The sequence below is a fragment of the Hyperolius riggenbachi genome, chromosome 2, assembly GCF_040937935.1.
Source record: "Hyperolius riggenbachi isolate aHypRig1 chromosome 2, aHypRig1.pri, whole genome shotgun sequence".
NCBI lineage: Eukaryota > Metazoa > Chordata > Amphibia > Anura > Hyperoliidae > Hyperolius > Hyperolius riggenbachi.
In genome coordinates this window covers 540,644,413-540,670,052 of record NC_090647.1, presented here as the reverse complement: position 1 = coordinate 540,670,052, position 25,640 = coordinate 540,644,413, and the positions used below count along the sequence as shown (strand labels likewise).

General features: G+C 46.2%; 1 protein-coding gene across 3 annotated transcripts in view; it reads right to left on the bottom strand.

Annotated features, from left to right (window-relative positions):
• Positions 1–25,640, bottom strand: part of LOC137547304 (interferon-induced GTP-binding protein Mx2-like) — a 103,850-nt gene that overhangs the window by 41,592 nt on the left and 36,618 nt on the right. For all 3 annotated transcript variants that reach the window (XM_068270748.1, XM_068270749.1, XM_068270750.1), the window contains 4 exons: positions 23,879–24,095; positions 22,795–22,941; positions 6,192–6,346; positions 2,194–2,332 (listed from right to left, as the gene is read on the bottom strand). In XM_068270748.1, coding sequence (XP_068126849.1) covers positions 2,194–2,332; positions 6,192–6,346; positions 22,795–22,941; positions 23,879–24,095 — 658 coding nt within the window. The remainder of the gene's footprint in view (positions 1–2,193; positions 2,333–6,191; positions 6,347–22,794; positions 22,942–23,878; positions 24,096–25,640) is intronic.

Sequence of the window (25,640 nt, the reverse complement as noted above, 5' to 3'; positions counted from 1 at the left end):
CTAAACATGCCTAGCGTTTTCTGGAGCGTTTTTGTGTTGCAGATTTCATATATTGTTACAGTAAAGCTGTTACTGTACAGCTTCTGTAACAAAAACGCTTGGAAAAACGCTCTGAAGTAGCGTTTTTCAGAGCGTTTTTGTACTTTCCTATACTTTAACATTGAGGCAGAAACGCCTCGGAAATCTAAAAAATGCTGCAGCCCCCGAGTTTGCGTTTGTGGAAAAAACAAACCGCTCTGGTGTGCACCAGCCCATTGAAATACATTACCAAAGCAGTTTTCAAACCGCTAGCATTTTTAAAAACACTCCAGAACCGCTCTGGTGTGCACCAGCCCTTACAGAGAAGAGATGAAGGGAGAAGCAGGGGGCTCCCCGCAGAACCCAGCAAAACGTACATCCTAGTAAGCTGTTTGTTTTGACTGAAGATGGGGCAGACCTTACAGATGTAAGACTGAAGGATTACTCTGGGCAACAAGTATTTAACGTCTGCACATTCCTTGGGCCATTTAACGGTTATCATACATGTTGAACACAAAAGAAATTGATAATGTTGCCCCACTGAGATTATTAAATAGACTTCGAAAGAGACAAACAGGAAAAACCAAGCGCCCAGTGTAGTGTAGCATGTATTGACTAGTAGGGATGGTCAAATGTATGCAGCCTCAACATGAACCTATCAAATCCTGCTGAGGTAAAATTTGATAGGTCCATTTTCAAGCTGCACAAATTTGAATACAAAATTTGCATAATCCTGCATTGACTCAAAATAATTTGCATCTCATAGACCATCCCTTATGACTAGTATCAGTAAAGGATATAATGGAATGATAATTACAAGTGTGGGTTACCTCTAAGGCTGTATGGACAAGTGGGGAGAACAAACCAGACCCTACCTGAGTTAGGAAGGCACTCTCTCTAGGTGTAGAAGTAAGGGTTAGCCCCCTGCCACCAAGTGTGGACAAGAATATTGCAGATATTTGAGGAACAGAGGTGTCAAGAAAAATAAAATACACTAATATCAGTTCAAAATGAGAGCTAGTGGAAAACTTACCTCCCAATCGATGACACAAATTGTCTGATTCAAGTAAACAAAAAACTTTATTGGAGCACACACCACTGTGCGATGCGTTTTGCAAGTAGATCCCGTTAAACGCATTGCACAGTGGAGTGTACGTCTATAAAGTTTTCGTTTTCCCTTTGCTCTCCACCAATGACAAGGTTGACAATGGTTTGCCTCTTGTGGTCCACCAATAACAAGGTTGATACTAGTTCACCCTTTGTGCTCCACCAATGACATTGACATTGGTTTGCGCTTCACCAATGTATAGGTTGACACTGTGTTTTGCTCTTTGCGTTCCACCAATGACAAAGTTGCACCCAAATCACTGGTGCCAAAACAAAAACTTAATTGGCGTACACTCTACAGGCTGACGCGTTTCACATTTTCTACATGAAAAACGCATCACACAGTGGCGTGTACACCAATAAAGTTTTTTGTTTTCTTGTATCAGACAATTTGTATCATCGATTGGAAGGTAAATCCACCACTACCTCCCATTTATAGACTGATTTTAGTGTATTTTATCCTTCTTGGCGCCTCTGTTCCTCAAATATCTGAAAGAGATCATTCATTAAGCATTAACGCATAAGCAGAGGTGTATCTAGAGGGGTGCAGGCATGACTCATGCCATGGGCGCCACAGCACCATGGGCACCTTGCCTGCCCCTGTGCCATACCTACCCCGTGCTGAGCCACCATGCCTGCCCCATGCCTCTCCATCACTCAGATCAGATTAATTCTTTTATCTGGGGAATGTGGTTACTTAATTCATGTATGTAGGGCGCACGTGGCTTAGTGTTAGAAAAGAGGACGGGGGGAATAAGGAAAGAAGTATCTTCAGCAATATCACGAGCCAAAAAACATAGGCAACCATAACACGTGTACACAAGAAAGGATGCTGTTTTTAGATTGAAAGGGGCTCTGATCAGAAAGGGGGGGGGGGGGGGGCTGGGGGCACAATTTCAGTGTTTGCCATAGGCACTATATTACCCAGATACGCCCCTGCGCATAAGCTTGATGAATCCTGCTGAAAAATGCTGAACAGGGTCTTGCGTCATTTGACTTTGGGTTGTCAATGCTCACGTTCCTTGTGACATGTCCCCATAGCTGTTGTTGTATCGTTCTGCAGCTTACCTAATGTGCGCTCTCCAGTGGGGTCCACTTTCCTGGCCATTTCCAGTGCCTCAGTAGTTGCGATGTCCACATTGCTGGGAACCACGGCCAGGTTAATGGTCTCTTGCCTCGTTATGTACTTGCTGATCATCATTTTGATCTGTAGAGATGTGGAATTTTTTATTTAGATAATTGCTCTAGGGAAAATGAACAGGCAACCATCCCTCAGTTAGAATTTCATTGATCTTAAAGGGAACCTGAAGCGAGTAAAATTATTTAAAATAAACAAATAACGTAGCTGCAAATGAATATTACATACTTACTTACCTCACCGTCAGTTTCTCTCAGAAGCTCACCAAGAAGCTTCTCACAGTGATCCCTCCCAGTTCTGACAATGGCCTCAATTCACTAAGATCATGCTAGAGATAATAAGGCAAGAGAAAACTTACCTCCACACGTGAGAGAGTTATCTTACCTCTTCATTCCTTAAGTTACCTCTCCTGTAGTTAATTTACCTCCTCTGTAGTTAATTTACCTCCTCTGTAGTTATTTTCACATGCAGCTAATTAACAGCCTGTCTTTAACTCTGGAGTTATTTTAAGGATTGGAGAGTTAATTTAAAGACAGAAGAGTTAACGTTAGGCTTGCCTGAGGTAAAATGTTTCCTTAATACTACATGCCTTATCACCATGGTAACAACTCTAGAAGAGTTATTAAAGACAGGAGATACGTTTAGTGAATTGAGGCCAATATTTTGTCAGAACTGAAATATACCAGTTGCTGTCAGTTATATATCAGCAGCTGTCAGTTACAACTGAATGTGCAAGGTAATGTCCATGTACCCCCATGCCTCAAGCGGGCGATATTACAGTGTAACAGTGTGCTGACCAGGAAGCTGTTATGGGGTTATGGCCATTTTTTAAAATGGAGGACGGAGAATTCCATTGATCACAGTGGACAAATGGGAAGCAGGAGAGGAGAAAGAGATTGAAGAGTAGACTATGTTGGAGGTAAGTATGACCTGTGTATTATTATTTTGACTTTTTATTTTCAGTCTTTTCCACGAGCAGTTAAACTATGTTCTCAGCAAGCAGTTGCCAGGCAGCAGCAGAGAGCAGTTACCAGGCAGCAGCAAGCAGTTGTGAGAGTTTGAGAGGCGTTTCACCAGGGGCATAACTTGAAGTCACTGGGCCCCCCCTGCAAAACTTTGGATGGGGCCCCTCTCCAGCGGTGGTTGCTGCAGGGGGGATCACTGATGGTAACATAAGGTAAGGGAGGGGTGAGTCGGGCCCCACTCCCGCTGCTGTTTGTTCCTGCTGCTTCCCCTTCCTGCACTGTGTCCCCTCCTGCCCCTAAAAATGGCCCTGGAGGGCCCCAGAGCCAGGGGACCCCCTCAGGCTTCATCCCCTAAGGGCCCCCTGCTGCTGCAACCCTTTGCAGGGGCTATTATTGTTACGTCCCTGCTTTTCACTGCCTATCAACTGCTCATGGAAAAGAGGCCAGACGCTTGTGCAGTACAGAGAGGATTGAACTGTTCAAGCACATAGTGCTCCCAACAACACGAGTGAAACTTTTATCTTTCAGATTCCCGGATGTATTCCTTAAAGAGAACCTGAATTGAAAATAAAAAGTCAAAATAACCATACACAGGTCATACTTACCTCCCGTGTAGTCTACTCCTCAATCTCTTTCTCCTCTCCTGCGTCCCATTTGTCCCCTGTGATTAAAAATGGCCATTACCCCCTAACAGATTCCTGGTCAGCACACTGTTAAACTGTAATATCTCCCACTTGAGCCATAGGGAAACATGGACATTACCTTGCAGATTCAGTTGTAACTGACAATTATTGAAATATAACTAACAGCAACTGGTATATTTCAGTTCTGACAAAATATTGTCAGAACTGGAAGGGATCACTGTAAGAAGAAAATGGTGAGCTTCTGAGAGGAACTGACGGTGAGGTAAGTATGTAATATTCATTTGCAGCTACGTCACGTGTTTATTTTAAATGTTTTTACTCACTTCAGGTTCCCTTTAAGGGTTCCAATTATGGAATTATATGTGGACTTACGTATTTTCTGACTGACCTACATTTTCGAAGTCCTTTGAAATGCTCTTAAATGCTGGGTTAGGATAATAAGTGGGATATAATGTATTATGGGGAAGGTTAAAGGACCGCTATCATGAAAAAAGTAGGAAGTTAAAATATGACAGAACTGGCAGGTTTTGGGCCAGCCCATCTCCTCGTGGCGAATTCTCTGGGTTTTCTTTGTTTTCAACAGCATTTCTTGAACAGTTTAACTGCAAAAAATAGTAAGATACCAGCCAGCCTCCCTACTCACGTGCACACTATTTTGACAGTTAAGACTTTGCAACTGCTGTTCAGGAAATACTGTTCAAAACAAAGAAAACTCTGAGAATCCCCCATGAGGAGATGGACTGGCCCAAAACCTGTCGGTTCTGTCAGATTTTAACTACCTACTTTTTTCGCAATAGTGGTCCTTTAATCTGAGTTTTAGTTGAAGTTGACAAGCTTCGCTTTAAAATCTAAATGCAGCCTGTCCTGTTTTCCTGTTTTTGAAGCACTTTGCTAATTTTATGAAATGAAGGGGCCCTTCACACTAGGATCATAATGCTAGTAGTAAATGAAAGCTGGCATCAGCAAGATGCCGGTATTCATTCACAAAGTGGAAGTAAAAACCCATACACAACATTTCCTGTGTACCATTTACTGTGCACAGGAAAAAAAGTGTGGGGACATCTAGTGGACATTATTATCAGATCTAACAAGATTAGCTGCTTGCTTGTTTCTGGTGTGATTCTGACACTACTTCAGCTAAATAGACCTGCAAGCTGGTATAATTTAAACACTTCGCCGCCCGGGTACAGTATATCTACACTCCTTTGGACTCCTTTGGACTTGAGTTCCCTGCCCGGAGCGTACACCCCCTGCCGCTACCGCCACTGTCCACGCTCCCCCTCGCACGTGCTCCTGCGCTGGTGCACGCTGCTGCCCGCTCGCCCGGAGATCAATGAAAGGGAAAAAACTTTCCCGTTCGTTGATCTCTGCCCCCCAGCAATGATCGGCTGCTTCTATGAGAAGCAGCGCGATCATTGTGAAAAAAAAAAAGTTTCCCAGCCTCCCTGAACATCCTGTAAGCGTACTTCCGAAGCTTGCAGGACGCATTCACAAAAATGTATTGTGGCCATCTTGTGGCTAAAAAGTAAAACTGCACCCAAAAACATTTTTCATATACAAATACATTCTTTTACATTATAAATTGACTCATTAACTCCCACACTCCCCAATTGTTACCATTTTTTTTTTTTTGTAATAAAAAAAAAAAATTACAATAAAAAAAACAAGCAAACATAAATAGTTACCTTAGGGACTGAACTCTTTAAATATTTATGTCAAGAGGGTATAACACTGTTACTTAATAAATTATGGGCTTGTAATTAGGGATGGACGAAAAAACTGAAAAAATTGCACCTTTATTTACAAATAAAATATTGGCACCAAACATTGTGATAGGGACATAATTTAAATGGTGTAATAACCGGGACAAATGGGCAAATAAGTTACATGGATTTTAATTATAGTAGCATGCATTATTTGAAAACTATAATGGCCGAAAACTGAAAATAATGATTTTTTTTCCAAATGTTTTCCTATTTTCCCATTAAAACACATTTAGAATAAAATAATTCTTGGCATAATGTCCCACCTAAAGAAAGCCTAATTGGTGGTGAAAAAAACAAGATATAGTTCATTTCATTGTGATAAGTAATGATAAATTTATAGACGAATGAATGGAACGAGCGCTGAAAGGTGAAAATTGCTCGGATGCTGAAGGGGTAAAACCCCTCAGTTGTGAAGTGGTTAAAAGGCAATAAAATATGGCAGCCTCCATATACAGTACTTCTCACTACAGTTGTCTTTTAACTGAGTTTTGACCATGAAGCTTGCCATCGCACTAATCATACTAATCAGAATGCATGCTGGGAAGGAACAAACCTGCTCCCCGATGTTGTGGTCTTGGTTTTTCACTGCAACTCGAGTGATTCCCGGCAGATCGATCAGAGTCAAATCTGGAACGTTCGGGGATTCAATTTCCAAAGTGATGAGATCCTGGCTGACCCCTTTCCCGGTGCCGGCCAAGAAATCCTGAGCTGGGAGAGGAAAATCAGGAATCAATTACCTGGGACAAGCAATATCATTGTGCAGTATATTAAAAGGAATTAAATATGACATATTCCACATCCCTCTCACTTCAGTTTTCTTATTAACAATACCAGTTGCCAGGGAGCAGCACCTGCGATCACAGGGGGCCCAGAGCTGAGGGGGGTCCCGACTACTAACCTTGCCTTCCTCCCATACAGGGGACTATACTTCACATCAGGTGTTTTTGTGGCTACACTTGTTATGGGTGTTAAGATTATTCAAAACGGCAACACTTGTTTTATGACCCTTGTGAGATGGGCCCCAAGGCCATGAAGGGCACCGAGGGGAGGCAAGGGAAGGGGTGTAAACATTGGGGGCCCCATCAAAGCTTTGCTGGAGGGGCCCCATGAACTGTAGTTATGCCACTGCCTGGTAGTCCTGCTGATCTCACTGGCACCAGTAGTGTCTGCATCACACACCTGAAACAAGCATGCAGCTAATCCAGCCAGACTTCAGTCAGACCATCTAATCCGCATGCTTGTTTAGGGTCTATGGCTAAATGTATTATGCCTAGTACAGACAATGCAATTACCGTCAGATTAGCGTCAGAATCGATTATTTCTGTCAGGTCCAATCTGATTTCCGATTGTTTTATTAATTGATTTTCCGATCACTTCTATACTAAATTGATGAGAAAAACGATCAAAAATCAGATCTGACCTGTCGGAAATAATCTAGTGTCAGTGATAGAGGGTGACTGTAGCTGCATGGAGTCAGTGATAGAGGATGACGGTAGCTGCATGGAGTCAGTGATAGAGGGTGACTGTAGCTGCATGGAGTCAGTGATAGAGGGTGACTGTAGCTGCATGGAGTCAGTGATAGAGGGTGACTGTACCTGCATGGAGTCAGTGATAGAGGGTGACTGTACCTGCATGGAGTCAGTGATAGAGGGTGACTGTAGCTGCATGGAGTCAGTGATAGAGAATGACTTTAGCTGCATGGAGTCAGTGATAGAGGGTGACTTTAGCTGCATGGAGTCAGTGATAGAGGGTGACTTTAGCTGCATGGAGTCAGTGATAGAGGGTGACTGTAGCTGCATGGAGTCAGTGATAGAGGGTGACTTTAGCTGCATGGAGTCAGTAATAGAGGGTGACTGTAGCTGCATGGAGTCAGTGATAGAGAATGACTTTAGCTGCATGGAGTCAGTGATAGAGGGTGACTTTAGCTGCATGGAGTCAGTAATAGAGGGTGACTTTAGCTGCATGGAGTCAGTGATAGAGGGTGACTGTACCTGCATGGAGTCAGTGATAGAGGGTGACTGTACCTGCATGGAGTCAGTGATAGAGGGTGACTGTAGCTGCATGGAGTCAGTGATAGAGAATGACTTTAGCTGCATGGAGTCAGTGATAGAGGGTGACTTTAGCTGCATGGAGTCAGTGATAGAGGGTGACTTTAGCTGCATGGAGTCAGTGATAGAGGGTGACTGTAGCTGCATGGAGTCAGTGATAGAGGGTGACTTTAGCTGCATGGAGTCAGTAATAGAGGGTGACTGTAGCTGCATGGAGTCAGTGATAGAGAATGACTTTAGCTGCATGGAGTCAGTGATAGAGGGTGACTTTAGCTGCATGGAGTCAGTGATAGAGGGTGACTTTAGCTGCATGGAGTCAGTGATAGAGAATGACTTTAGCTGCATGGAGTCAGTGATAGAGGGTGACTTTAGCTGCATGGAGTCAGTGATAGAGGGTGACTGTACCTGCATGGAGTCAGTGATAGAGGGTGACTGTAGCTGCATGGAGTCAGTGATAGAGAATGACTTTAGCTGCATGGAGTCAGTGATAGAGGGTGACTTTAGCTGCATGGAGTCAGTGATAGAGGGTGACTTTAGCTGCATGGAGTCAGTGATAGAGGGTGACTGTAGCTGCATGGAGTCAGTGATAGAGGGTGACTTTAGCTGCATGGAGTAAGTAATAGAGGGTGACTGTAGCTGCATGGAGTCAGTGATAGAGAATGACTTTAGCTGCATGGAGTCAGTGATAGAGGGTGACTTTAGCTGCATGGAGTCAGTGATAGAGGGTGACTTTAGCTGCATGGAGTCAGTGATAGAGGGTGACTGTACCTGCATGGAGTCAGTGATAGAGGGTGACTGTACCTGCATGGAGTCAGTGATAGAGGGTGACTGTAGCTGCATGGAGTCAGTGATAGAGAATGACTTTAGCTGCATGGAGTCAGTGATAGAGGGTGACTTTAGCTGCATGGAGTCAGTGATAGAGGGTGACTTTAGCTGCATGGAGTCAGTGATAGAGGGTGACTGTAGCTGCATGGAGTCAGTGATAGAGGGTGACTTTAGCTGCATGGAGTCAGTAATAGAGGGTGACTGTAGCTGCATGGAGTCAGTGATAGAGAATGACTTTAGCTGCATGGAGTCAGTGATAGAGGGTGACTTTAGCTGCATTGAGTCAGTGATAGAGGGTGACTTTAGCTGCATGGAGTCAGTGATAGAGAATGACTTTAGCTGCATGGAGTCAGTGATAGAGGGTGACTTTAGCTGCATGGAGTCAGTGATAGAGGGTGACTGTACCTGCATGGAGTCAGTGATAGAGGGTGACTGTAGCTGCATGGAGTCAGTGATAGAGAATGACTTTAGCTGCATGGAGTCAGTGATAGAGGGTGACTTTAGCTGCATGGAGTCAGTGATAGAGGGTGACTTTAGCTGCATGGAGTCAGTGATAGAGGGTGACTGTAGCTGCATGGAGTCAGTGATAGAGGGTGACTTTAGCTGCATGGAGTCAGTAATAGAGGGTGACTGTGGCTGCATGGAGTCAGTGATAGAGGGTGACTCTACATGCATGGAGTCAGTGATAGAGGGTGACTGTCGCTGCATGGAGTCAGTAATAGAGGGTGACTGTAGCTGCATGGAGTCAGTGATAGAGGGTGACTGTAGCTGCATGGAGTCAGTGATAGAGAATGACTTTAGCTGCATGGAGTCAGTGATAGAGGGTGACTTTAGCTGCATGGAGTCAGTGATAGAGGGTGACTTTAGCTGCATGGAGTCAGTGATAGAGGGTGACTGTGGCTGCATGGAGTCAGTGATAGAGGGTGACTGTAGCTGCATGGAGTCAGTAATAGAGGGTGACTGTAGCTGCATGGAGTCAGTGATAGAGGGTGACTTTAGCTGCATGGAGTCAGTGATAGAGGGTGACTTTAGCTGCATGGAGTCAGTGATAGAGGGTGACTGTAGCTGTATGGAGTCAGTTATAGAGAATGACTTTAGCTGCATGGAGTCAGTGATAGAGGGTGACTTTAGCTGCATGGAGTCAGTGATAGAGGGTGACTGTAGCTGCATGGAGTCAGTGATAGAGGGTGACTGTAGCTGCATGGAGTCAGTGATAGAGAATGACTTTAGCTGCATGGAGTCAGTGATAGAGGGTGACTGTAGCTGCATGGAGTCAGTGATAGAGGGTGACTGTAGCTGCATGGAGTCAGTGATAGAGGGTGACTGTAGCTGCATGGAGTCAGTGATAGAGGGTGACATTAGCTGCATGGAGTCAGTGATAGAGGGTGACTTTAGCTGCATGGAGTCAGTGATAGAGGGTGACTGTAGCTGCATGGAGTCAGTGATAGAGGGTGACTGTAGCTGCATGGAGTCAGTGATAGAGGGTGACTGTAGCTTCATGGAGTCAGTGATAGAGGGTGACTGTAGCTGCATGGAGTCAGTGATAGAGGGTGTCTTTAGCTGCATGGAGTCAGTGATAGAGGGTGACTGTAGCTGCATGGAGTCAGTGATAGAGGATGACTTTAGCTGCATGGAGTCAGTGATAGAGGATGACTTTAGCTGCATGGAGTCAGTGATAGAGGGTGACTGTAGCTGCATGGAGTAAGTGATAGAGGATGACTAGCTGCATGGAGTCAGTGATAGAGGGTGACTGTAAATGCATGGAGTCAGTGATAGAGGGTGACTCTACATGCATGGAGTCAGTGATAGAGGGTGACTGTAGCTGCATGGAGTCAGTGATAGAGGGTGACTGTAGCTGCATGGAGTCAGTGATAGAGGGTGACTTTAGCTGCATGGAGTCAGTGATAGAGGGTGACGTGAGCTGCATGGAGTCAGTGATAGAGGATGACTTTAGCTGCATGGAGTCAGTGATAGAGGGTGACTGTAGCTGCATGGAGTCAGTGATAGAGAATGACTTTAGCTGCATGGAGTCAGTGATAGAGGTTGACTTTAGCTGCATGGAGTCAGTGATAGAGGGTGACTGTAGCTGCATGGAGTCAGTGATAGAGAATGACTTTAGCTGCATGGAGTCAGTGATAGAGGGTGACTTTAGCTGCATGGAGTCAGTGATAGAGGGTGACTGTGGCTGCATGGAGTCAGTGATAGAGGGTGACTCTACATGCATGAAGTCAGTGATAGAGGGTGACTGTCGCTGCATGGAGTCAGTAATAGAGGGTGACTGTAGCTGCATGGAGTCAGTGATAGAGGGTGACTGTAGCTGCATGGAGTCAGTGATAGAGAATGACTTTAGCTGCATGGAGTCAGTGATAGAGGGTGACTTTAGCTGCATGGAGTCAGTGATAGAGGGTGACTTTAGCTGCATGGAGTCAGTGATAGAGGGTGACTGTGGCTGCATGGAGTCAGTGATAGAGGGTGACTGTCGCTGCATGGAGTCAGTAATAGAGGGTGACTGTAGCTGCATGGAGTCAGTGATAGAGGGTGACTTTAGCTGCATGGAGTCAGTGATAGAGGGTGACTTTAGCTGCATGGAGTCAGTGATAGAGGGTGACTGTAGCTGCATGGAGTCAGTTATAGAGAATGACTTTAGCTGCATGGAGTCAGTGATAGAGGGTGACTTTAGCTGCATGGAGTCAGTGATAGAGGGTGACTAAAGCTGCATGGAGTCAGTGATAGAGGGTGACTGTAGCCGCATGGAGTCAGTGATAGAGAATGACTTTAGCTGCATGGAGTCAGTGATAGAGGGTGACTGTAGCTGCATGGAGTCAGTGATAGAGGGTGACATTAGCTGCATGGAGTCAGTGATAGAGGGTGACTTTAGCTGCATGGTGTCAGTGATAGAGGGTGACTGTAGCTGCATGGAGTCAGTGATAGAGGGTGACTGTAGCTGCATGGAGTCAGTGATAGAGGGTGACTGTAGCTTCATGGAGTCAGTGATAGAGGGTGACTGTAGCTGCATGGAGTCAGTGATAGAGGGTGTCTTTAGCTGCATGGAGTCAGTGATAGAGGGTGACTGTAGCTGCATGGAGTCAGTAATAGAGGATGACTTTAGCTGCATGGAGTCAGTGAGAGAGGATGACTTTAGCTGCATGGAGTCAGTGATAGAGGGTGACTGTAGCTGCATGGAGTAAGTGATAGAGGATGACTAGCTGCATGGAGTCAGTGATAGAGGGTGACTGTAAATGCATGGAGTCAGTGATAGAGGGTGACTCTACATGCATGGAGTCAGTGATAGAGGGTGACTGTAGCTGCATGGAGTCAGTGATAGAGGGTGACTGTAGCTGCATGGAGTTAGTGATAAAGGGTGACTTTAGCTGCATGGAGTCAGTGATAGAGGGTGACATTAGCTGCATGGAGTCAGTGATAGAGGATGACTTTAGCTGCATGGAGTCAGTGATAGAGGGTGACTGTAGCTGCATGGAGTCAGTGATAGTGGGTGACTAGCTGCATGGAGTCAGTGATAGAGGGTGACTGTAGCTGCATGGAGTCAGTGATAGAGGATGACTTTAGCTGCATGGAGTCAGTGATAGAGGGTGACATTAGCTGCATGGAGTCAGTGATAGAGGGTGACTTTAGCTGCATGGAGTCAGTGATAGAGGGTGACTGTAGCTGCATGGAGTCAGTGATAGAGGGTGACTGTAGCTGCATGGAGTCAGTGATAGAGGGTGACTGTAGCTTCATGAAGTCAGTGATAGAGGGTGACTGTAGCTGCATGGAGTCAGTGATAGAGGGTGACTTTAGCTGCATGGAGTCAGTGATAGAGAGTGACTGTAGCTGCATGGAGTCAGTGATAGAGGATGACTTTAGCTGCATGGAGTCAGTGATAAAGGGTGACTGTAGCTGCATGGAGTCAGTGATAGAGGATGACTTTAGCTGCATGGAGTCAGTGATAGAGGGGGACTGTAGCTGCATGGAGTCAGTGATAGAGGGTGACTCTACATGCATGGAGTCTGTGATAGAGGGTGACTCTATATGCATGGAGTCAGTGATAGAGGGTGACTGTAGCATCATGGAGTCAGTGATAGAGTGTGACTGTAGCTGCATGGAGTCAGTGATAGAGGGTGACTGTAGCCGCATGGAGTCAGTGATAGAGGGTAACTGTAGCTGCATGGAGTCAGTGATAGAGGGTGACTGTAGCTGCATGGAGTCAGTTATAGAGGGTGACTGTAGCTGCATGGAGTCAGTGATAGAGGGTGACTGTAGCTGCATGGAGTCAGTGATAGAGGGTGACTGTAGCTGCATGGAGTCAGTGATAGAGGGTGACTGTAGCTGCATGGAGTCAGTTATAGAGAATGACTTTAGCTGCATGGAGTCAGTGATAGAGGGTGACTGTAGCTGCATGGAGTCAGTGATAGAGGGTGACTTTAGCTGCATGGAGTCAGTGATAGAGGGTGACTTTAGCTGCATGGAGTCAGTGATAGAGGGTGACTGTAGCTGCATGGAGTCAGTGATAGAGGGTGACTGTAGCTGCATGGAGTCAGTGATAGAGGGTGACTGTAGCTGCATGGAGTCAGTGATAGAGAATGACTTTAGCTGCATGGAGTCAGTGATAGAGGGTGACTGTAGCTGCATGGAGTCAGTGATAGAGGATGACGGTAGCTGCATGGAGTCAGTGATAGAGGGTGACTGTAGCTGCATGGAGTCAGTGATAGAGGGTGACTGTAGCTGCATGGAGTCAGTGATAGAGGGTGACTGTAGCTTCATGGAGTCAGTGATAGAGGGTGACTGTAGCTGCATGGAGTCAGTGATAGAGGGTGTCTTTAGCTGCATGGAATCAGTGATAGAGGGTGACTGTAGCTGCATGGAGTCAGTGATAGAGGATGACTTTAGCTGCATGGAGTCAGTGATAGAGGGTGACTGTAGCTGCATGGAGTCAGTGATAGAGGGTGACTAGCTGCATGGAGTCAGTGATAGAGGGTGACTGTAGCTGCATGGAGTCAGTGACAGAGGGTGACTCTACATGCATGGAGTCAGTGACAGAGGGTGACTCTACATGCATGGAGTCAGTGATAGAGGGTGACTGTAGCGGCATGGAGTCAGTGATAGAGGGTGACATTAGCTGCATGGAGTCAGTGATAGAGGGTGACTTTAGCTGCATGGAGTCAGTGATGGAGGGTGACTGTAGCTGCATGGAGTCAGTGATAGAGGGAGACTGTAGCTTCATGGAGTCAGTGATAGAGGGTGACTGTAGCTGCATGGAGTCAGTTATAGAGGGTGTCTGTAGCTCCATGGAGTCAGTGATAGAGGGTGACTTTAGCTGCATGGAGTCAGTGATAGAGGGTGACTGTAGCTGCATGGAGTCAGTGATAGAGGATGACTTTAGCTGCATGGAGTCAGTGATAGAGGGTGACTGTAGCTGCATGGAGTCAGTTATAGAGAATGACTTTAGCTGCATGGAGTCAGTGATAGAGGGTGACTTTAGCTGCATGGAGTCGGTGATAGAGGGTGACTAAAGCTGCATGGAGTCAGTGATAGAGGGTGACTGTAGCTGCACGGAGTCAGTGATAGAGAATGATTTTAGCTGCATGGAGTCAGTGATAGAGGGTGACTGTAGCTGCATGGAGTCAGTGATAGAGGGTGACTGTAGCTGCATGGAGTCAGTGATAGAGGGTGACATTAGCTGCATGGAGTCAGTGATAGAGGGTGACTTTAGCTGCATGGAGTCAGTGATAGAGGGTGTCTGTAGCTGCATGGAGTCAGTGATAGAGGGTGACTGTAGCTGCATGGAGTCAGTGATAGAGGGTGACTGTAGCTTCATGGAGTCAGTGATAGAGGGTGACTGTAGCTGCATGGAGTCAGTGATAGAGGGTGTCTTTAGCTGCATGGAGTCAGTGATAGAGGGTGACTGTAGCTGCATGGAGTCAGTGATAGAGGATGACTTTAGCTGCATGGAGTCAGTGATAGAGGATGACTTTAGCTGCATGGAGTCAGTGATAGAGGGTGACTGTAGCTGCATGGAGTAAGTGATAGAGGATGACTAGCTGCATGGAGTCAGTGATAGAGGGTGACTGTAAATGCATGGAGTCAGTGATAGAGGGTGACTCTACATGCATGGAGTCAGTGATAGAGGGTGACTGTAGCTGCATGGAGTCAGTGATAGAGGGTGACTGTAGCTGCATGGAGTCAGTGATAAAGGGTGACTTTAGCTGCATGGAGTCAGTGATAGAGGGTGACGTTAGCTGCATGGAGTCAGTGATAGAGGATGACTTTAGCTGCATGGAGTCAGTGATAGAGGGTGACTGTAGCTGCATGGAGTCAGTGATAGTGGGTGACTAGCTGCATGGAGTCAGTGATAGAGGGTGACTGTAGCTGCATGGAGTCAGTGATAGAGGATGACTTTAGCTGCATGGAGTCAGTGATAGAGGGTGACATTAGCTGCATGAAGTCAGTGATAGAGGGTGACTTTAGCTGCATGGAGTCAGTGATAGAGGGTGACTGTAGCTGCATGGAGTCAGTGATAGAGGGTGACTGTAGCTGCATGGAGTCAGTGATAGAGGGTGACTGTAGCTTCATGGAGTCAGTGATAGAGGATGACTTTAGCTGCATGGAGTCAGTGATAGAGGGTGACTGTAGCTGCATGGAGTCAGTGATAGAGGATGACTTTAGCTGCATGGAGTCAGTGATAGAGGGTGACTGTAGCTGCATGGAGTCAGTGATAGAGGGTGACTCTACATGCATGGAGTCAGTGATAGAGGGTGACTCTATATGCATGGAGTCAGTGATAGAGGGTGACTGTAGCTGCATGGAGTCAGTGATAGAGAGTGACTGTAGCTGCATGGAGTCAGTTATGGAGGGTGACTGTAGCTGCATGGAGTCAGTGATAGAGGGTGACTGTAGCTGCATGGAGTCAGTGATAGAGGGTGACTGTAGCTGCATGGAGTCAGTTATAGAGAATGACTTTAGCTGCATGGAGTTAGTGATAGAGGGTGACTGTAGCTGCATGGAGTCAGTGATAGAGGGTGACTTTAGCTGCATGGAGTCAGTGATAGAGGGTGACTTTAGCTGCATGGAGTCAGTGATAGAGGGTGACTTTAGCTGCATGGAGTCAGTGATAGAGGGTGACTGTAGCTGCATGGAGTCAGTGATAGAGGGTGACTGTAGCTGCATGGAGTCAGTGATAGAGGGTGACTGTAGCTGCATGGAATCAGTGATAGAGAATGACTTTAGCTGCATGGAGTCAGTGATAGAGGGTGACTGTAGCTGCATGGAGTCAGTGATAGAGGGTGACTGTAGCTGCATGGAGTCAGTGATAGAGGGTGACATTAGCTGCATGGAGTCAGTGATAGAGGGTGACTGTAGCTGCATGGAGTCAGTGATAGAGGGTGACTGTAGCTGCATGGAGTCAGTGATAGAGGGTGACTGTAGCTTCATGGAGTCAGTGATAGAGGGTGTCTTTAGCTGCATGGAGTCAGTGATAGAGGGTGACTGTAGCTGCATGGAGTCAGTGATAGAGGATGACTTTAGCTGCATGGAGTCAGTGATAGAGGGTGACTGTAGCTGCATGGAGTCAGTGATAGAGGGTGACTAGCTGCATGGAGTCAGTGATAGAGGGTGACTGTAGCTGCATGGAGTCAGTGACAGAGGGTGACTCTACATGCATGGAGTCAGTGACAGAGGGTGACTCTACATGCATGGAGTCAGTGATAGAGGGTGACTGTAGCTGCATGGAGTCAGTGATAGAGGGTGACTGTAGCTGCATGGAATCAGTGATAGAGGGTGACTAGCTGCATGGAGTCAGTGATAGAGGGTGACTGTAGCTGCATAGAGTCAGTGATAGAGGGTGACATTAGCTGCATGGAGTCAGTGATAGAGGGTGACTGTAGCTGCATGGAGTCAGTGATAGAGGGAGACTGTAGCTTCATGGAGTCAGTGATAGAGGGTGACTGTAGCTGCATGGAGTCAGTGATAGAGGGTGACTTTAGCTGCATGGAGTCAGTGATAGAGGGTGACTGTAGCTGCATGGAGTCAGTGATAGAGGATGACTTTAGCTGCATGGAGTCCGTGATAGAGGGTGACTGTAGCTGCATGGAGTCAGTGATAGAGGATGACTTTAGCTGCATGAAGTCAGTGATAGAGGGTGACTGTAGCTGCATGGAGTCAGTGATAGAGGGTGACTCTACATGCATGGAGTCAGTGATAGAGGGTGACTCTACATGCATGGAGTCAGTGATAGAGGGTGACTGTAGCTTCATGGAGTCAGTGATAGAGGGTGACTGTAGCTGCATGGAGTCAGTGATAGAGGGTGAATTTAGCTGCATGGAGTCATTGATAGATGGTGACTGTAGCTGCATGGAGTCAGTGATAGAGTGTGACTAGCTGCATGGAGTCAGTGATAGAGGGTGACTGTAGCTGCACGGAGTCAGTGATAGAGGATGACTTTAGCTGCATGGAGTCAGTGATAGAGGGTGACTGTAGCTGCATGGAGTCAGTGATAGAGGGTGACTCTACATGCATGGAGTCAGTGATAGAGGGTGACTGTAGCTGCATGGAGTCAGTGATAGAGGGTGACTTTAGCTGCATGGAGTCAGTGATAGAGGGTGACTGTAGCTACATGGAGTCAGTGATAGAGGGTTTCTTTAGCTGCATGGAGTCTGTGATAGAGGGTGACTTTAGCTGCATGGAGTCAGTGATAGAGGGGGGCATTAGCTGCATGGAGTCAGTGATAGAGGGTGACTGTAGCTGCATGGAGTCAGTGATAGAGGGTGACTGTATCTTCATGGAGTCAGTGATAGAGGGTGACTTTAGCTGCATGGAGTCAGTGATAGAGGGTAACTTTGCATGCATGGAGTCAGTGATAGAGGGTGACATTAGCTGCATGGAGTCAGTGATAGAGGGTGACTGTAGCTGCATGGAGTCAGTGATAGAGGGTGACTTTAGCTGCATGGAGTCAGTGATAGAAGGTGACTGTAGCTGCATGGAGTAAGTGATAGAGGGTGACTGTAGCTGCATGGAGTCAGTGATAGAGGGTGACTGTAGCTGCGTGGAGTCAGTAATAAAGGGTGACTTTAGCTGCATGGAGTCAGTGATAGAGGGTAACTTTTCATGCATTGAGTCAGTGATAGAGGGTAAGTCTAGCTGCATGGAGTCAGTGATAGAGGGTGACTGTAGCTGCATGGAGTCAGTGATAGAGGATGACTGTAGCTGCATGGAGTCAGTGATAGAGGGTGACTTTAGCTGCATGGAGTCAGTGATAGAGGGTGACTTTACATGCATGGAGTCAGTGATAGAGGGTGACTTTAGCTGCATGGAGTCAGTGATAGAGGGTGACTGTAGCTGCATGGAGTAAGTGATAGAGGGTGACTGATTATGCAGCATTGAGTCAGTGATAGAGGGTGACTTTAGCTGCATGGAGTCAGTGATAGAGGGTGACTTTAGCTGCATGGAGTCAGTGATAGAGGGTGACTGTAGCTGCATGGAGTCAGTGATAGAGAGTGACTTTACATGAATGGAGTCAGTGATAGAGGGTGACTTTAGCTGCATGGAGTTAGTGATAGAGGGAGACTGTAGCTTCATGGAGTCAGTGATAGAGGGTGACTGTAGCTGCATGGAGTCAGTGATAGAGGGTGACTTTAGCTGCATGGAGTCAGTGATAGAGGGTGACTGTAGCTGCATGGAGTCAGTGATAGAGGATGACTTTAGCTGCATGGAGTCAGTGATAGAGGGTGACTGTAGCTGCATGGAGTCAGTGATAGAGGATGACTTTAGCTGCATGGAGTCAGTGATAGAGGGTGACTGTAGCTGCATGGAGTCAGTGATAGAGGGTGACTCTACATGCATGGAGTCAGTGATAGAGGGTGACTCTACATGCATGGAGTCAGTGATAGAGGGTGACTGTAGCTTCATGGAGTCAGTGATAGAGGGTGACTGTAGCTGCATGGAGTCAGTGATAGAGGGTGAATTTAGCTGCATGGAGTCATTGATAGATGGTGACTGTAGCTGCATGGAGTCAGTGATAGAGTGTGACTAGCTGCATGGAGTCAGTGATAGAGGGTGACTGTAGCTGCATGGAGTCAGTGATAGAGGATGACTTTAGCTGCATGGAGTCAGTGATAGAGGGTGACTGTAGCTGCATGGAGTCAGTGATAGAGGGTGACTCTACATGCATGAAGTCAGTGATAGAGGGTGACTGTAGCTGCATGGAGTCAGTGATAGAGGGTGACTTTAGCTGCATGGAGTCAGTGATAGAGGGTGACTGTAGCTACATGGAGTCAGTGATAGAGGGTGACTTTAGCTGCATGGAGTCTGTGATAGAGGGTGACTTTAGCTGCATGGAGTCAGTGATAGAGGGGGGCATTAGCTGCATGGAGTCAGTGATAGAGGGTGACTGTAGCTGCATGGAGTCAGTGATAGAGGGTGACTTTAGCTGCATGGAGTCTGTGATAGAGGGTGACTTTAGCTGCATGGAGTCAGTGATAGAGGGGGGCATTAGCTGCATGGAGTCAGTGATAGAGGGTGACTGTAGCTGCATGGAGTCAGTGATAGAGGGTGACTGTATCTTCATGGAGTCAGTGATAGAGGGTGACTTTAGCTGCATGGAGTCAGTGATAGAGGGTAACTTTGCATGCATGGAGTCAGTGATAGAGGGTGACATTAGCTGCATGGAGTCAGTGATAGAGGGTGACATTAGCTGCATGGAGTCAGTGATAGAGGGTGACTGTAGCTGCATGGAGTCAGTGATAGAGGGTGACTGTAGCTGCATGGAGTCAGTGATAGAGGGTGACTTTAGCTGCATGGAGTCAGTGATAGAAGGTGACTGTAGCTGCATGGAGTAAGTGATAGAGGGTGACTGTAGCTGCATGGAGTCAGTGATAGAGGGTGACTGTAGCTGCATGGAGTCAGTGATAAAGGGTGACTTTAGCTGCATGGAGTCAGTGATAGAGGGTAACTTTGCATGCATTGAGTCAGTGATAGAGGGTAAGTCTAGCTACATGGAGTCAGTGATAGAGGGTGACTGTAGCTGCATGGAGTCAGTGATAGAGGATGACTGTAGCTGCATGGAGTCAGTGATAGAGGGTGACTTTAGCTGCATGGAGTCAGTGATAGAGGGTGACTTTAGCTGCATGGAGTCAGTGATAGAGGGTGACTTTACATGCATGGAGTCAGTGATAGAGGGTGACTTTAGCTGCATGGAGTCAGTGATAGAGGGCGACTGTAGCTGCATGGAGTAAGTGATAGAGGGTGACTGATTATGCAGCATTGAGTCAGTGATAGAGGGTGACTGTAGCTGCATGGAGTCAGTGATAGAGGGTGACTGTAGCTGCATGGAGTAAGTGATAGAGGGTGACTGATTATGCAGCATTGAGTCAGTGATAGAGGGTGACTGTAGCTGCATGGAGTCAGTGATAGAGAGTGACTTTACATGAATGGAGTCAGTGATAGAGGGTGACTTTAGCTGCATGGAGTTAGTGATAGAGGGTGACTTTACATGAATGGAGTCAGTGATAGAGGGTGACTTTACATACATGGAGTCAGTGATAGAGGGTGACTGGCTGCATGGAGTCAGTGATAGAGGGTGACTGATTATGCAGCATGGAGTCAGTGATAGAGAGTGACTTTACATGCATGGAGTCAGTGATAGAGGGTGACTTTGCATGCATGGAGTCAGTGATAGAGGGTAAGACTATCTGCATGGTGTCAGCAATAGAGGGTGACTTTAGCTGCATGGAGTCAGTGATAGAGGGTGACTCTAGCTGCATGGAATCAGTGATAGAGGGCGAGTTTAGCTGCATGGAGTCAGGGATAGAGGGTGACTTTAGCTGCATGGAGTCAGTGATAGAGGGTGACTGTAGCTGCATGGAGTCAGTGATAGAGGGTGACTCTAGCTGCATGGAATCAGTGATAGAGGGCGAGTTTAGCTGCATGGAGTCAGGGATAGAGGGTGACTTTAGCTGCATGGAGTCAGTGATAGAGGATGACTTTAGCTGCATGGAGTCAGGGATAGAGGGTGACTCTACATGCATTGAGTCACTGACAGAGGGTCAGTTTAGCTGCATGGAGTCAGCGAATGCAGCCTCGGTGTCTGTACAGCACTCATTCCTGATACTGTCACCCTAACGATTGATTGAAGATCATTGAGAGATCCAAAAATAGAACGTGTGTACAAGACTTTACAGTCCGCTTCTGAAGTTTTATTTAAAGTGATGAGTAAAGGAGGCCACTAACAATTCAATTTGTAGAGCGATCGTTTACAAATTATTATTTTTACAAACAATCGGAAATTATCGTTTGGGACCACTAATGGACAAAAATCTCCTAACCAATCAGATTGATGAAATGTGCATGCATCCACTTCAACAGGAACATTTTCTTGCTCCATGAACACCATATACACACAATCAATCGTAAAACCGAAGATCGTTTCGTGGCCAAACAGGGTCCACTTTCACTTTGACAAGGCGTAACTCTTGACAAAGGGGTCCCTGTGTAGCCGTGAAACGATTGTCGGTTTTTCAATCGATTGTGTGTATATGGTAAAGAGGCAGTAAAAAGTTCCTGTTAAAGTGGTGCGCGGACCTTCTTTGGATACTTGTATGGACTGTGGCTGCTTGGTCCAGCACTCACCTCCTCTACCGATATTTTACTAGAAAAGTGTAAAGAAAGATCGTAAAATATGCATATTAAATACCCATATTGTACTAAAGCCAAATGTTCTCTCCTACAGAACCCTCCCCGACCCCTAACCCAAACTCTCCCCCCTTCCTGATGCCTATCCATAACCGCCCCTACACACACAAGCACTCTATCTGACCCCTAACCACCACACCCCCCCCCCCCCACACACAAACACCCTACCTGACACTTTAACCAACCCCCACCAATCACCATCTCTCCCCCCCCCCCCCCCCACCCCACCCCACCGCCAATTGGAACAAAAAATAAAACTTAATTTTTTGGGTGCTTCCCATTGAAATTGCAGCATTAAAGGACAACTGAGGTGACATGTGACATGATGAGATAGTGCCACACAAATAACCAGGCTGTGTTCCTTCTTTTCTTTCTCTGCCTGAAAGAGTTAAACATCAGTATGCAATTGCCAGTTTCTGTCTGGTAGGGATGCTCAAATACTGACTTCGGATGAAATCCAAATGGGTGTTATTCGAGGCAAGGGGGGTTAATCTTACCCATCAGCCGTCTTCTTTGTTCCGTCCCTCTGCACCTCCCACGACGCGTTCCAATCCGCCGTCACGTGATTACAAACACTTCCTCCTTCTGGATTGAAGGAGGAAGTGTATAGTCACGTGACGGCAGATTGGAATGCATTGTGGGAGGCGTCGAGGGACGGAACAAAGAAGACGGCTGATGGGAAAGATTAACCCCCCTCGCCCACCCGTACAGGTGATTTAATTAACTGTATGAAATCCGAATAACACCTATTCAGATTTCATCCGAAGTAGGTATTTGAGCATGCCTGTTTTCTGGGTCGGCACTGGGTGGGACCAGGTCGGACTGGGTCAGACTATCGCATAACCCTCACTGCCATAAAACACTTTCCTGTCAGTAAATGGCTTCTGAGAGCAGGAAAGAAAAAAAATGGGTCAATAATTCATAAATTTGAGCTCTGGCACATTTTAATGAAGTTGCCATTGAGCAGAGACCATAAAACAGTAAAAACTTAAAGAGGGTCTCATTCCATTTAATTTACCTCTCTTTTATTGCCCAGTTATCTTAAGCATTAAGATCAAATCTGATTCGCTGCATCCCCACGGCACAACAAAGTGTTTTATCCCCCAAAAACCTGGGGGAAATTTCCACGACTTTTCAGGTCGTAGATTTTGCTGCCCGGGGGAGGCAGAGCTTTGCGCTGTAGCTCTGCCTCCAGTCCAGTCAAATCTCTGCCTCTCCCTGCCCCTCTCAGCTAAAGAAGACTGAGAGGAGTGGGGAGAGGCGGAGATCGTCGGAGATTGACTGGAGCAGAGGCAGAGCTACGGCACAAAGCTCTGCCTCCTCCAGGAAGCAAAATTCTGCGATTGCAGAATTTTGCTCCAGGGATTTCGGGGGGATAAATACATTGTTCTGCCGTGAAAAATGTCCCCTCAATGCCGCTTTTTCAAAGAGCCCTTATGGCGGCACCTACACTTCCACCGCTGGCGGGGCGCCCAAATTGCCTGCTTCGACCTGGAGCACTTCCATCACATCGCGTTGCACCACAGGCAGTGTGTCATTGAACGCTGAACCTGAAATGATAGGTAACAGTTTCTAAAACATCTGTGTTTGTAGTGCCATTACCTTTGCGGACCTCCCTCTCCACATCCATTGGGTTAGTAAGAATCACAGGCTTTTTGTTATCTTTGTTGTACTTTATTCTTCCACTCCATTTCGACCCTTGTATGGATTTTTTTAACTTGAGCTCCAGGGGGCATCGTGTTACAATACCTGCATCCAGCAAGAGTAAAGGGATATATTCAGAATCACCTCTATGGTACTGCATCATTTTCATCAACACTGGTAGTCAGGGCCCATTTCCACTTGTGCGGTGCAAATTTGTTGCGGAAAATGCAATTTTACCGCAAATTCGCGTACGTTTTTGCATTTTTGTGTAAGTATGCTAATTTAACCATGTCAGTACCCGTGTGCTTTTACATTGATTTTATGCGAAAACGTATGCAAATTTGCATGGAAAATTCGCATAGCGAAAACGCATGCGAATTTCCTATTAATTACATTGTATGGCTCTGCTGTGCAGATTTTTCCTGCACAGAAAAAGTCTCTGTTTTCCTGACAAGTGGACACAGGCTAATTAACTTTAACTTGTATTGGTTATGTGAATCTGCATGCAGATTCGCGATAGTGGAAACGAGCCCTTATACTAGTAATTTCCTCCTGAGTGACATAAAGGTGCATACACACGTCCAATTTCATGCCTGATTGTCGTTTAGATCAATCGTTTGAAGGACTTGTCAGGCAAACAACATGTCGTTTAAACGTCACATACACACGTCCAACATAGCGGCTGACGAACTAATTTACATGTCATCTGACAGACTGGACGTTCAGTCATAAAAGACTAGCGTCATCACGTTGATAAAAATCCTGGTATCTTGCACCTCTACGCGCATGTGCCGACGTATTAGTTAGTCAAGCGACGTATACTCCTGTACGGACCTGACAGTCGTTTGATTGACAGTTGGTCCACCTGATTCGCCAAGCGTATCGGGCAAAACAGCTGCTATCAGTCGTGCGACTACACGTATACACATTCAACTCGTCGTTTAAATGACAAGTTGGCCAACAAGTTGGTCGGAAAAGTTTGACGTGTGGTCTGGAAGAAGAATGGGTTGGGGTGATGACCAGGACACAGAGGAATCCTTACCGCTGCCTCTGGGCAGACACACTCCGGATAGAGCCTCCAGGACAGAACTTTTCCCAGAACTCTGGTCTCCGATGACCGCGATGGCCGGTAAGCCCACTTCCTTCTCCACCCCCAGGGCTCTCAGGGAGTCGATGAGATCTATACACGGACGGATCTGATTCTCGTATTGTTGATTCAAAATATTATCTGGTTCTGCAAACTGGGCATCTTCAGCGGCCTGAAAACAGCACAGAAAAAAAGGTAAAATATTAATTTTAAAAAATTCAGGATTTTTTTTCTTCATTTTAGTTTTGAATAACATAATGAACATAACTAGAATTTCTTTTAATTGATTTATATGGCTGCCTGTCTCCATGTGGGAAAATGTCCTTACTTTCTGCCCTGACGTATATCTCTCAGGAAATCTCTCCGCCAGGGATGCAGAAAGCAACAAATCAGTGGCGTAACTATGAGAAAGCAGCCCTCCCTAGTAACAGGAGGAGGGGCCTGGACTCCTTGCTTCCTCCTCCACCAAGGCTAGTGGTGCTGGTAATGGGACAATTACAGCAAAATTTCGAGTAATTTTTACGTTACATACAGCATACTACATTAGTGAATTATGCGTAGTTCGCATTCAATGCGTGAAAATATTTAAAAGATAAAATACAATCGCGCTACAAGCTCACAGTCCCATAAGAAGAAGAATACGTCCAGGTGATCTCCTAGAACAGCTCCTCCACAGCCACTGTGTCAACACTTAAAAGACAAAAAAGAGTTCCATAGGGTAGTATTGTCAAACTCAGGCTTCCCCTTCACCAGCAATATGCACCAGCGTGATTACCACATCCAATTTACAGGCACCAAGTGAGTATAAGGCACCCCCCAAAATAGCCCGCACTCACCCAGTTAACCTCTTCAGCAAGAGGTATCTATAAACGCTCAGGGGGGGATCAGAACATCTGATTCATCAATCGGTGCTAGCAGAGGGAATCCGTAGCTGACATCAATCAAATCCACCACTAGGACTCAAATAAGTAATGATAGTGAAGTACAGTTTTAATAAAGTAAAAGCAAGCGGTATTGCACTTACAAACGCATGAGGTATAAGAGCATATCACAGATGGTGTACCTGGGACACCGTTCCAAATGCATCTGCCTCCGCTCGTTCAAAAAAAGCCAAACCGCGCTGCCATAGATGACTGCCTCTCCTCGCACCTCTCAAGGCTCCGCGTTTGATGAATCAGATGTTCTGATCCCCCGTGAGCGTTTATAGATACCTATTGCCAGGGGCGTTCCTAGGGTCTTTGGAGATCGGTGGCACCTGGGGGCACTAGGTGGGGGCTATGTGCGGCAAAAAATGGGCGTGGTCACGCAATGAGTGGGCGTGGCCATGGGTGGGGCCAATTGTACATTAGATTAGGACAGTGGTGGGGAAATTTTTGGAGGCCCAAACTGCAACCCACAAGTCACTTATCTATCGCAAACTGGCAACAGCAATTTAAACTAAATACTATACAAACGTTTTAACACATACATGAACATTATGGAAAATCCAAGTTGAAAAACTGAAAAGATAAACAATTTCATCCATCCTACTCCTGAAAAAATATATTCATTTTTTTAGAACCTCCCAGTTTTATTTTCTGTTTTAAAAAGCTAAAAAAAAGTAGGTTTAATGCTATTGTCTCATATGATGATGATTCAGCTTTTTCCATAGTCTCGCAGTTAGCAATCATGTGACCCCCAACAAGACAAGTTCAGCAATCATGTGACCCCCAACAAG